The sequence below is a fragment of the Mizuhopecten yessoensis genome, unplaced genomic scaffold (genome assembly GCF_002113885.1).
Source record: "Mizuhopecten yessoensis strain PY_sf001 unplaced genomic scaffold, ASM211388v2 scaffold10479, whole genome shotgun sequence".
NCBI classification, from domain to species: domain Eukaryota; kingdom Metazoa; phylum Mollusca; class Bivalvia; order Pectinida; family Pectinidae; genus Mizuhopecten; species Mizuhopecten yessoensis.
In genome coordinates this window covers 801,406-814,397 of record NW_018408567.1, presented here as the reverse complement: position 1 = coordinate 814,397, position 12,992 = coordinate 801,406, and the positions used below count along the sequence as shown (strand labels likewise).

General features: G+C 35.7%; 2 protein-coding genes across 5 annotated transcripts in view; one reads left to right on the top strand and one right to left on the bottom strand.

Moving 5' to 3' along the window:
- Positions 1–8,068, bottom strand: part of LOC110460787 (ectoine dioxygenase-like) — a 16,301-nt gene extending 8,233 nt beyond the window's left edge. Inside the window, exons 1-7 of one of the 4 annotated variants that reach the window (XM_021513937.1) lie at positions 8,024–8,068; positions 4,877–4,957; positions 4,030–4,111; positions 3,563–3,644; positions 2,531–2,641; positions 2,210–2,301; positions 1,026–1,116 (exon numbers count right to left, since the gene is read on the bottom strand). In XM_021513937.1, coding sequence (XP_021369612.1) covers positions 1,026–1,116; positions 2,210–2,301; positions 2,531–2,641; positions 3,563–3,644; positions 4,030–4,111; positions 4,877–4,889 — 471 coding nt within the window. In that variant the 5' untranslated portion in view covers positions 4,890–4,957; positions 8,024–8,068. The other 3 variants (XM_021513935.1, XM_021513936.1, XM_021513938.1) reach the window with 3 other exon arrangements.
- Positions 8,069–8,370: 302 nt separating this feature from the next.
- LOC110460767 (integrin-alpha FG-GAP repeat-containing protein 2-like) overlaps positions 8,371–12,992 on the top strand; it is a 10,758-nt gene continuing 6,136 nt past the window's right edge. The window contains exons 1-6 of the mRNA XM_021513883.1: positions 8,371–8,545; positions 9,538–9,633; positions 10,223–10,264; positions 10,638–10,712; positions 11,227–11,326; positions 11,758–11,900. Of these exons, the coding sequence (XP_021369558.1) occupies positions 8,447–8,545; positions 9,538–9,633; positions 10,223–10,264; positions 10,638–10,712; positions 11,227–11,326; positions 11,758–11,900 (555 nt within the window). The 5' untranslated portion in view covers positions 8,371–8,446. The remainder of the gene's footprint in view (positions 8,546–9,537; positions 9,634–10,222; positions 10,265–10,637; positions 10,713–11,226; positions 11,327–11,757; positions 11,901–12,992) is intronic.

Genomic DNA, 12,992 nt, shown 5'->3' with positions numbered 1-12,992 from the left:
GAGAAATCATACCCTATTGAGGTCAAAGAGAAATCATACCCTAGGTGCTGACAGAGAAATCATACCGCATACCCAGGTGCTGACAGAGAAATCATACCCTATGGAGGTCAAAGAGAAATCATACCCTTTGGAGGTCAAAGAGAAATCATACCCTAGGTGCTGACAGAGAAATCATACCCTATGGAGGTCAAAGAGAAATCATACCCTTTGGAGGTCAAAGAGAAATCATACCCTTTGGAGGTCAAAGAGAAATCATACCCTAGGTGCTGACAGAGAAATCATACCCCAGTGGAGTGACAGAGAAATCATACCCTATGGAGGTCAAAGAGAAATCATACCCTTTGGAGGTCAAAGAGAAATCATACCCTTTGGAGGTCAAAGAGAAATCATACCCTAGGTGCTGACAGAGAAATCATACCCCAGTGGAGTGACAGAGAAATCATACCCTATTGAGGTCAAAGAGAAATCATACCCTATTCAGGTCAAAGAGAAATCATACCCTAGGTGCTGACAGAGAAATCATACCGCATACCCAGGTGCTGACAGAGAAATCATACTGTATGGGGGTCACAGAGAAATCATACCCTAGAGGGTGACAGAGAAATCATACCCTAGAGGGTGACAGGGAAATCATACCGTATGGGGGCCACAGAGAAATCATACCTAGCGGGGTGGAGTTGTCTGAGAAATTATGAACAGGTAAAATGGGAGCTAATTATGTGAACAGTGGGAGAAAAATATATTTGTTTAACAATAAAGCCACTTCATCTGGAAAGAAAGTAGGCTCGTCTTATACACTGCTGAAACATACCCTCTATGTACATCAATATACTGCTCATTATCATATGTAAATAGTCTATTAAAGACATGTTCAAGATAACTTCTAAAACCCACCTGGAGTAATAAAACTTTATGTTATTACTTAATACAACATCTGGTGTCTGTCATGAACTGCAATACTTGTCGATGTATTATTGATACATTTTCAAGCAAACTTTTCATCACTTTTCAGCGAAAGCTCTTACCTCCAAACAGCCATTTTCTTTATTGCATCTGTCAATGGCAATGAAAACAGTCAACATGTCTGGATAAAGGCAGCCATTTTTGTACCAGTATCTGTAAGTAATCATACCATTTCGTTTTGAAATCAATATGTTTCAGCAATTTATAACTCTTAATGATTATAAAATTAAACAAATTTGAATAAAGTGTCATTCATAAATTTTAGTGTCATTCTTGGTGGGTTTAAAAAAAATATAAGATAAGACAATAAGACCAGCAAGCAAGATATCAATTTTTGTTTAAACTATTTAAAAAAAAAAATCTCAGAAAATACCTAGTAAGAATGAATCTATTTTTGTTAAATTGAGTAAGTCAATGCTGAATGCAAAATAAAATCATCATTTACTGACCATATGCCATTCATGGCCTAAAAAAATGTAAAAATAAAGCAAAAGAGGACAGGTGCACTAAACAACTAACATTTTACATTTAAAACTTCTGGCTACAGCAGGTCGCTGTCTTTTTTTCAAGTAGTTTTTCATGTGACAGTAAACCAGGCCAGAACAATTCTAGCTGCTACAGGTTATGTCCAATCCTGGGAACTAGAACATAACATTGAATAGTTGGTTTACCCAAAATTCAAATTGTCTGTTACAAGATAAAACCCAATATGGTTAACCCATAGCCCTTGGGGGATGATATGATACCACATGGTTAACCAACAGCCTTGAGGGATAATATGACACAGCATGGTTAACCCGTAGTCCTGGGGAAAGATATGACACAGCATGGTTTAGCCATAGCCCAGGGGGAAGATATGACAAACATGGTTAACCCATAGCCCTTGGGGAAGATATGATACCACATGGTTAACCCATAGCCCTTGGGGGAAGATATGACACAACATGGTTAACCCATATCCCTGAGGGAAGATATGATACACAGTTACCCATAGCCTGGGGAAGATATGACACACTATGGTTAAGCCATAGCCCAGGGGGAAGACAAGACACAATATGGTCAACCCATAGCCCTAGGGGGAGATATGATACTACATGGTTTGGTCTATAGTCATGATGCCACGGTTCATCCATGGTTCTGGTATATGACACCATTTGGTTTACCCATACATGGTGTCTAATATGACACCACATGGTACCCAGAGTAAAATATACCAAGTATAACACCATTTTGTTTCTATAATTACCCATAGTCCTGGTGCCATAGGTGACTTCCTCCAGTATCTGCATTCTTCATCATCAGCTTGGTGTGGTAGTGGTACACTTCTCCACCCAACAACTGTTAACAAAAAGCATACTATCACTTAGTACTCCAACAGCTGTTACACATAATTCTGTCCTTTCCAAATCATCCCCGCAGTTTGATCAGATTAAATACAGACATTTTAATGAAAAAATAATTTCAGAGAGACAATGGTTACATTCATTTAACCTAATGTACCACTGTATACAGACACCTTCAAATAAGGACAGCATGTGGACATCAGTTTTTGTGTGTCAGTTCTCACCTTTTCACAAGTGTTCACCATTTTGTCACAGCGGGCCACCATTCCTGTGACATCACTGCCCGGATGGCTCCATAGTGCTAGCTTGCACTCTCTTCCTTCCCTGTCAGATATCTGTGAGGTGTTAACATAGAATATATATATTATATATTCAGATAGCACACATTCTCTCTCCTGTCAGATATCTGTAGGGTATTAACACAGAATATATACAATATATTGGGCTAGCTTGCATTATCTCCCCTGTCAGATATATGTAGGGTAGTAACACAGAATATATACAATATATTGAGCTAGCTTGCATTATCTCCCTCGTATGATACATGTAGGGTAGTAACACAGAATATATACAATATATTTGGCTAACTCACATTCTAGATCTTTCCCCTGTCAGATATATGTAGGGTAGTTATACAGAATATATACAATTTATTTGGCTAGCTTGCATTATCTTCCCTGTCAGATATCTGTAGGGTAGTTACACAGAATATATACAATATATTGGGCTAGCATGCATTATCTCCCCTGTCAGATATCTGTAAGGTAGTAACACAGAATATATACAATATATTGGGTTAGTATGCATTATCTCCCCTGTCAGATATCTGTAAGGTAGTAACACAGAATATATACAATATATTGGGCTAGCATGCATTATCTCCCCTGTCAATTATCTGTAGGGTAGTTACACAGAATATATACAATTCATTGGGCTAGCATGCATTATTTCCCCTGTCAGATATCTGTTGGGTAGTAACACAGAATATATACAATAAATTGGGTTAGCTTGAATTATCTTGCTTTCCTCTCTATGATCTGTAGAATAGTAACACTGGATAGATACAATGTAGTGTTACAATATGTAGTTTACATTCTCTCTGTTTCAGTTATAAAACTATATTATTTAGCCCATGAAAGTGAATATGTAAATTAAAGCAACTCTCCACTTTGTGACACTCAATTTTGTTTTTAAGCAAAAAAAAAATCTCTTTGAAAAAATGAGGAGTTTTTGACTCCGTAAATGTGGTCCCTTACTTTATAGCCTTTGCTTGTTATGTTGTCGTAGTCTTCCAGAGCCTGTTTAACTTTAAGGCGTTCTTCAGAATCCAAAAAGTTTCTGAAATATCAAACAAAACATGTCAAACAATATAAATAATGTATATGAACTTTAATCAGCAACGATAGCAAAATACTACCTGAATAACAATGGACATGATTGTTTAATTAACCCTATAGTTAAAAGAGTCAATACGACTGTCTCACTGCCTGTCTGTTTATTGATTTGATTTTGATTTTGAAGGTTTTTACGTCCGCTATTACGGCCTTGCTGCCTCATCTGTGTATACAATATTTGTCTGTCAGTCTATACAACACCTAATGTCTATAATGTTACTCCGTATATAAAAAGTTTGCTACAGAAAAAATTACAATACTGCATCCTGGCATTTCCTACTGACTTACTAAAACAGTCAAATGTAAGTTTTTAGTTAGATGAACTTTACCTGACCATTATGTATCCATGTTTATCAAAATCTTCCCTCATGCTGTCAGTCAGCTCTAGTTCACCATCCAAACACTTGTAATCTGTCAATAACAAAGTGAAATCCATATACATATAGTCTTAACCCTTTCAACACTGTGGACCATAATGGACTCATCCAGATCAATGCATGGTAGAGTTTACCAAAGTTACATGGGGGTGAAAGCAAGTGTATTAAAGACAAGACATATCCCCTCTGGCAAAGCAAGCATATTTTGTTAACATACTAATGTGTCACAATTACTAATGTGTCATCGAAAAAAACACCAACAAATGTCACAAAAAAACGAAACAATGTCACCATTTAAATCTGTGTAAACAGTCATTAAAAAGTAGAGCCAATTAAAAGTCACCATCAAAGTAAATTTATTTTGTCATCAGAAAGTAGTGAAGAAAAATCACCATTAAAATATGTTTACCTACACTGTCATCAAAATGTAGGAAACCAAGGTTAGCATCCAAGTTGTCCTTAAAATGACATGAAGAATGAAGATTGCCATCAGCACGTTCTAAATTTGTCATAAACAAGAGGCCAAGGAGCCTTAAAAAAACTCACCTGTTTTTTTCTTTATATTACCGGTATTTCAAATATGGTATATGTTGTACACTTAAAGAGCAAAATAATACTTTCAGCAATTAACCTCATTTTCTCTATGGGGTACGTATTTGTGTACACTCTAGCTGTTATAAATATGTGATCTACATCTGGAGATAATTCTTAACTCTTTCACCACTGTTGACTATAATGGACTCATCCACATCAGTAGAGTCTACTCAAGTTACATAGGAGTGAAAGGGTTAACACACACCTGCCGACGTCATGATGAGAAGTGGTCAATCTGCCTGCTGACTGTTTTACAAAACAGTGTGGTCAACTCCAGATCAGGCTCCTGTAGAATACAATGTACTATTTTTATTTATATACACATTTATAGTACGAATATGTAACTGTATGCTATCAAAGTGCTTCATTCCACCAGAATAAGCTCTGTGAACATATTTCGTATTATATAATTATCAAGATGTTTTTCCCATAGACAATATATTGCTTGAGATTTTCCTTAACTTTGAGATGTTTTATACAAGTGGGCCCAGTAAGAGTACCGCGGGACGGAACAAAATACGCCCGTCGAATGCCATATAGTGTTATATACTTTCTTACATTGAAATAAGATCTGCATCATTCTAAGAGTGGTTAGCTGATATGCTTTAAAAAATGTAGGAGAAAATCTTCGGACAAAAACTCAAATACTGAAATGAACAAAAGGCAATAAATTTTGCAAAAATCTTTGAATCAAAATTCTTTTGAGGTGGACACAACTTCATATCATGTTTATAAAGTATACCAAGTTTCAAAGAGATCCGTTGAAAAATGTAGGATGAGATTGCCGGACAAAAATCAAATACTGAAATGAACAAAGGGCAATAACTTTTGAAAAAATTGTCGATTTCAAAATTCTTTTAAGAGAAACACAACTTCATATCATGATTTAAATGTATACCAATTTCAAAGTGATCGGTCGAAAATGTAAGGAGGAGATCTCAGGACAAAAATCAAATACTGAAATGAACAAAGGGCAATAACTTTTGGAAAAACTGTTGAATCAAAATTCTTTTAAGAGAGACACAACTTCATATCATGATTATAATGTATACCAAGTTTCAAATAGATCAGTCGAAAAATGTAGGAGGAGATCTCTGGACAAAATTCAAATACTGAAATGAACAAAGGGCAATAACTTTTGGAAAAATTGTCGAATCAAAATTCTTTTAAGGGAAACACAACTTCTATCATGATTATAATGTATACCAAGTGTCACAGAGATCGGTCGAAAAATGTAGAAGATCTCTGGACTAAATTCAATTACTGAAATGAACAAAGGGCAATAACTTATCGAAAAATGTAGGAGAAGATTGCCAGTAGAACAAGGTAATTTTCTTCCTCAAACTTTGTCGGGCTCTATCCCAGAAAGCCATCAATCAAATATAAAGATTCTATACCTTTCAGTTCTTCAGAAGAAGTCATTTGAAGCTTTTGACACATTTGACCCCTGTGACCTTGAAAGTAGAACAAGGTAATTTTCATTGTCAAACTTTGTTGGACTCCATCCCAGGAACCAATCAGCCAAATATGAAGATTCTATACCTTTTAGTTCTTCAGAAGAAATCGTTTGAAGTTTTTGACATATTTGACCCCTGTGACCTTGAAAGTAGGTCAAACTAATTTTCTTCCTCAAACTTTTTTGGGCTCTATCCCAGGAAGTCATCAGCCAAATATGAAGATTCTATACCTTTTAGTTCTTCAGAAGAAGTACTAGTCGTTTGAAGTTTTTGACATATTTGACCCCTGTGACCTTGAAAGTAGGTCAAACTAATTTTCTTCCTCAAACTTTTTTGGGCTCTATCCCAGGAAGCCATCAGCCAAATATGAAGATTCTATACCTTTTAGTTCTTCAGAAGAAGTACTAGTCGTTTGAAGTTTTTGACATATTTGACCCCTGTGACCTTAAAAGTAGGTCAAGGTTATTTTCGTTCTGAAACTTTGTAGGGCTCCTACCAACAAAGCTTTCAGCCAAATATCATGAATCTAGGCCTGTCCGTTCTTCAGAAGAAGTTGTTTAAAGGAAAAGTTGACGGACGAGGATGGACGGACGGACGGACGACGGATGCCGCACCACGACATAAGCTCACTTGCCCTTCGGGCAGGTGAGCTAATAAGTGATGTTAATAAGCAATCTAATTAAAATCAGATTTCTTATTACATAACGTAGTGTAATGAGAGATCTGATTTTAATTAGATTTGTTAATAAGCTTATTGTATCATAAAACTTAAATGTAAGCACAAAAAAATACTTTTCTAAAAACAAAAATGGCTCGTTATAGGCATGTCCCCCACCTCGGGGGTATCCGGGTATATATAGATAATTGATATTTTTTTTCTTTTTGGAAAATACATTTACTTTATATAAAGCAGGAGTTCTGACTTTAACAGTGCATATACATGTATCACTTAATCGAATAAAAGCTTTAGGGTACACACACAAAAATATAGGGTATAGGTAGGGTAAAGCGGAATTCACACAAGATTTGTTCTATTTGGACTGAATAGTGTGCCTTGACCCTATGATCTGTAATATAATTACATATGGCGGAAGGGAGATAAGTCAGGGTAGGATGAACGGACAGACATTGTGCCCTCTCTGTTTATCTGTAACATAACCTATCATTATCAAAGGGAGATAACGAAGAACACGAGCAATGGACAGTAAAATAATTGTCTGTATATGTCTTAATTTTACTGTACTGTATTGTGCCTGTATATCTAGTCTATTGAGTTTTCAATTTTATGTTGCTAATACAATGCTCATCGTTGGCCATAATTCACAGGTGTTTGAAATTCTGACTGTAAATTGAGATAAAATTCATATGAAAATAAGGGTATTACTATAAAAAAGTACTGTACTTTTTTTATATAATACCTTAATTTGTTTATATCATTTTTATCTCAATTTACAGTCATAATTTCAAACACCTGTGCATAATTAATTGGACAACATTTTTTTACCACGTATCTTGTGAGCAGTCACTCACACAATATATGGGCGAGTGCACGCTTCTAGTAATAATATAAGACAGACAAGTATATCTATGACGGTGATGCTTTTATGCATTTAGAGGAAACGTCTGAAAATTGTCTGATTGTGGTACTATAATTAGATTCTGCTTATCTGTCACGTACGTAGTCTAACCTGGAACGGTAGTGTCCTTCACTATCTATCTGTAAATACTGCAACGCCCTCTTTCGAGTACTCTGTGCACTGCAAACTAATGTCAACAGGTCTCTGTGACGTAACCGTAGATGGTATCAACTAACTTAGATGTCAATACACACATAATGTACAACTGTCAATGCGTCAAATAACACAGGTAGGCAAATATATTATTATTGATATTACCTGTAGTTAGTCTCGTTCAACCAGGCTCTTGTTGTCTGCGCAAGCGACGCCGAACAAGTGATCAAGCGTCTGGTTGACCGAGACTAATCTGTCATTTTCTCTAATTTCCGGGTTGTTCAGGCTAGGACTACGTACCAGATTTTATCACGGACAATTGAACGAAAACGCGCAAAACGATCATTTGCCTGTATAACCGTATTACCGTTGCTGATTCACTTCAAACTACCCGGAGCATGCTCAAATGTGAAATACATAAATTAAGATATTGCAAGCCGAAGCGAGAAGGTAAATTCAGTCCCAAATCCAATATTATCCAGTTTTCCTTACAATAGCCCTTACCCCTTTTACTTATAAATGGGTAACGCTCTTGTTTCATTTTCGCACATTATGTTACGAGTAATATGAAATGTCAAACTGTGTACTATGTGGCGAACGGTTTCATTTGTTGAACGGGTTGAAGTTGACTTCGATGGAAATCTATTCAATCAAGCTTTAACGTTAGCTGACATCGACAATGACAAGGTAACCACCCTCACAGATACACAAGCACCCTAGCTAGACAGTGTATACAGCATAAGCCTATATAAGATAGAGGGCTTCCATGTGTTTAACACTTTTATTTTTCAGCAAAATACAAAAGTTCTAAAAAGTTGCAGTACTACCCTCAAATGTCATAAAAAATCATATAAAGAGAGTCGTTTAAATTAATGCATTTAATCACAGGTACAGTATTTACTACTGTACTAAGCCTAATGTCTGTCATACAAACATATATCAAGAAGTTGCATATATAGTTATGTTGATATTTTTGTCAGAAGACATAGATTTTGAAAAGAATATTCTCATTGCTCCGGCTAAACACTGTGACTAAGCACTACACTCTAATTGAATCATTTACATTAAATATAGGATCAGTTAATTAATTAAAAAATATACATACTCATACAAAATGTACTGTGCAATCCATAATTGTGGTATTAGTGTAGAGGAACTGGACTGGGTCGGTCGTTCGTTCGTGACCAGGAAGCTCAATTGTACAAGAGTATCTGTCTAGAGTTTGGATCGAGGGTCATGAGTTTCGAACCCCGGTCTGGCCGTGCATTTTTCTATCTCCTGTTACAGTGGTGTCTGTGACCAACCCTTGTTTCAAGCATTTGGGGACCTGTATGATTGGCAAGAGGATGCCCAAACCTCGGTTCGAACCCGGTCTGGCCATGCATTTTTCCATCTCCTAGCTGTTACATTTAAGGGCATGCATACATATTATAAAATGTGTATCTCGATACATTACATATATAAATGTACTTTGGCAAAGATATGATCTGAGAGTCTGGTATAATATAGGATCTGGCTGTGTATTTTTTTTTTTAAATCTCATTGCTGAAGAAAATCAAAAAGTTGAAAGCATAATTAATATGCAACTTGTCATTCATGAAGGCAGGTTGTATGTTACTGAGTTTCTATAATCCTGTAATAGCATACAAAGTATTTCCATCTTGTTCTTTTCATGGTAGGCTAATGAGCTGATTGTGGGTAACACAGAAGGTGACCTGGCCATCTTCAAAGGAACAAATCGAACACCATGGAAAGTGTGCACAGACCTAGGAATGGTAAGAAACTAAAACTAAGTGATATTATTTGATAAAGATAAATGCCAGTAGTGTACAAAAATTCCACTGGCCCTAGTAAATTTTATTTGTGAAAATCTTCAATAGTTACTATGAAAATATGTCTTGGGCTAGTTAATGAAAATTGCAAAAAAATCTGCCCGTAGCCTAAACACTCAGAATATGCAATAAACCCCTGAAATGATCTTTCAAACCAAAAGACATTCCTTGATTGGTATGGTGACGAAAGAAGGCCAATCCTCCAAAATCACATGCCGTAAAGACATCCTTAAGCTGCGTCATGTAGTTAATATATCTGATCACTGTATCATAGGGTAACATATATAATATCCTCATTGTACCATTAAGATTAATCCTTGCTGTTACATATAAAAGTAAAAACATCTCAGCTGTTAGTTATTTAGTAAAGGTTTACTAACATTAGACAAGTACAGGCATACTGGATGTGTGTTATTTCTAGTCATTGCTATGTATCACCTAGTATATTACATCATCATAAAATCAACCACCAATTAATATACTGACATCAGAACAAAATCAGATACTATGATGCCCTGTTGTCTTTTTCCAGATAACATGTATTGGCGTTGGAGATGTTTACGGAAAAGGAAAAGTAAGTTGATGCATGTACATTAGTTTACAGGAAGTTAACATTGTACTTGAAGTAAAACATTGTTTATTATAAAAACAAAGCCTCTAGGCTTTTCAAGTTGTTTATTATAAAAACAAAGCCTCTAGGCTTTTCAAGTTTGCCTATGTCGAAAAATTGATTTTAATCTGATGCTAACATTCATGTATAACAGTACCAAATTTATTGTGTTAAGCTCCCCAGACACTTCAAAAATGTAAAATTCTGTTTATAGATAAGAAATGTTTTTTTTTTTAAATTTACATATATTAATATTATTTTTCTTATCTGAATTTTCCAGAGAAACGACCAGATAATTTTTACTGTTAATAAATGTTTCCAAATCTTTCATGAACAGAATATCCTGGTAGTTCTGACAGCTGAGGGCTGGTGCTACCTGTTCGAGGTCAAAGGGGAATCTTCTTCAGGGGAGGTAACACATTTTTTTTTACATACATGGAGATTCCTTACAAAGAGTCGTGAGGCTATTGTCCCAACAGAGGTTATACAAAATGTAGTAAGATTGAAGTTCTAACATCAACCATCATATAGTATGCTAAGATAGGATTGTACCAGGTCATTTTACAAATATACTTGTATTTATTAATTGCTTTCACAAGTTGCATGATGGTGTAAAGTTGTTAAAGTTATTTATGTTAACCCTTTCACCCCTATGTAACTTGAGTAGACTTGAGTACCATGTATTGATCTGGATGAGTCCATTTTGGTCTACAGTGGTGAAAGGGTTAACTGAATTGTATTAAATTTTAGGAATACAAAAAAACAAACAAAAAAACAAAGGAAGTTCTTCAGGAACAATAGTTTTCCTACTTATACAAGCGTACACACTGACTGCTAAATATCACACTTATATAAAGTTTATATATATTTATTTTCTCTAATTTTTGTTGGTTTTTCTTTTTCTATGTGGAATTGTTTATTTATAGAATGGCAAGGAGACAGAGGAGGAGCTTGATAAGATAGTAAAGCCATCATTTACACAACACTTACCTGCCAATGGCAAGGTTCTCCTCATAGCTGATATTGGTAGGTGTTTGTGGGGTTAGGAGTGTAGGATGGTATCTGTAAGTGTGTCACTCAAATGATATTGGTAGTAGGGTGGTATAGGAGCTTTTTGGAAAGAAACTGCATGTTTTGTGAAGAAATGCAGATATTATTTAAAGCAGAAAAAAAATATCAATTGAAAATATTAAGTACAGTATATAATTTATATTAACATTCAAATATGCCAAAAAAGTAAACAGAATTCAGGATATGTATTACTTGTTGGATCCCATTTCAAACCAACATTTTAAGATTTTTTAATTCCTATGATAAATTCATATTTTTTGTCAAAGATGATTTTAACTCAAATGGAAATGAACGAATTTAAATTCTAGATCACAAAAATTGTCCATGTGTCAATAAACAATGAGGAAAATAGCTATCTGAATTATCTCACTGACTTTCGCCATTAGATGGTGACGGACAGACTGAGGTGGTGGTGGGGTACTCGGACCGGGTGGTCAGATGTTTCACCTGGTCTGTTTCCCAGGACCATGAGGCCGAACAAGCCAGTGGAAAATTTTTACAGTCAGGGAAATGGCAACTGACTGGACAGGTAACAATCACATTCTCCGGTTAACACTGTTGAGCTTCTAATCTATGGACAAGAAAACTTCTGCTGGGATATACAACAGGATTCAGTAAACATTAATTTAAATCGGTTAATTATATGACTTAATTGCTTTTTTGGAGATAAAAATTTGTTCAACAGATACTTTTTTTTAACTTAGATAAAGTTTTCTACTCATTTTTGATATCTTGAAGCATTATTGACATCTATTTCTAGTTGTTAATGCATTAGAATGGGTATATAGCATATATTATATGAAGTGAAATAATTGCATTTTGGTAAACGGCCAGGGTGCAGGCTATAACCAAGCATCTCACAGTTGCTTTATGTGGTAAAATGGCAGGTCTAGTTTCAGATTATGGGTGCACAGGTTTTACCTTGCCTCGACATGTACGATCTAACATAAAACACATTGCACTGTTGTGGAAAACTAGAATATAAAGCTGTCCTTGTCCATATTCAGCAGCTGATAGATTTCTTGCTACATCTACAGCATCTGATCTTACAGTTTGTCATGAATGTCTTCATCTGGTCAAATGTCTGTCTTGTTGAGGAAGCATGAAAACGATATTCATACAATGTTTTGGAATTTTTTTTATGATTTTTGCATTCATTTTCATGCTGGTTCAATTTCAGATTAACTTTTATGATTCAAAGGCTTTTCAAATAATTTGTACATTATATACACACTCTTAGAGTGAGTCATTTTGTGAAAGGTGAATAATATCTATTATATGCAGTTCTGTTTTGTTTTTAGCTCACCTGCCCGAAGGGCAAGTGAGCTTATGTTATGGTGCGGAGTCCGTCGTCCGGCCGTCCGGCCGGCCGTCGGCCGTCCGGCGTCAACTTTTTGCTTTAAACAACCTCTTTTCGGTAACCAAAAGGCCTAGGAAGATGATATTTAGCCAGTAGCATGCTGGGAACAAGGGCTACCAAGTTTGTTCAAATAAATGACCTTGACCCACTTTCAAGGTCACAGGGGTCAAATATGTTAAAATCTTCAAACAACTTCTTCTCAATAACCAAAAGGCCCAGGGTACTGATATTGGGCCTGTAGCATGCTGGGATGAAGGGCTA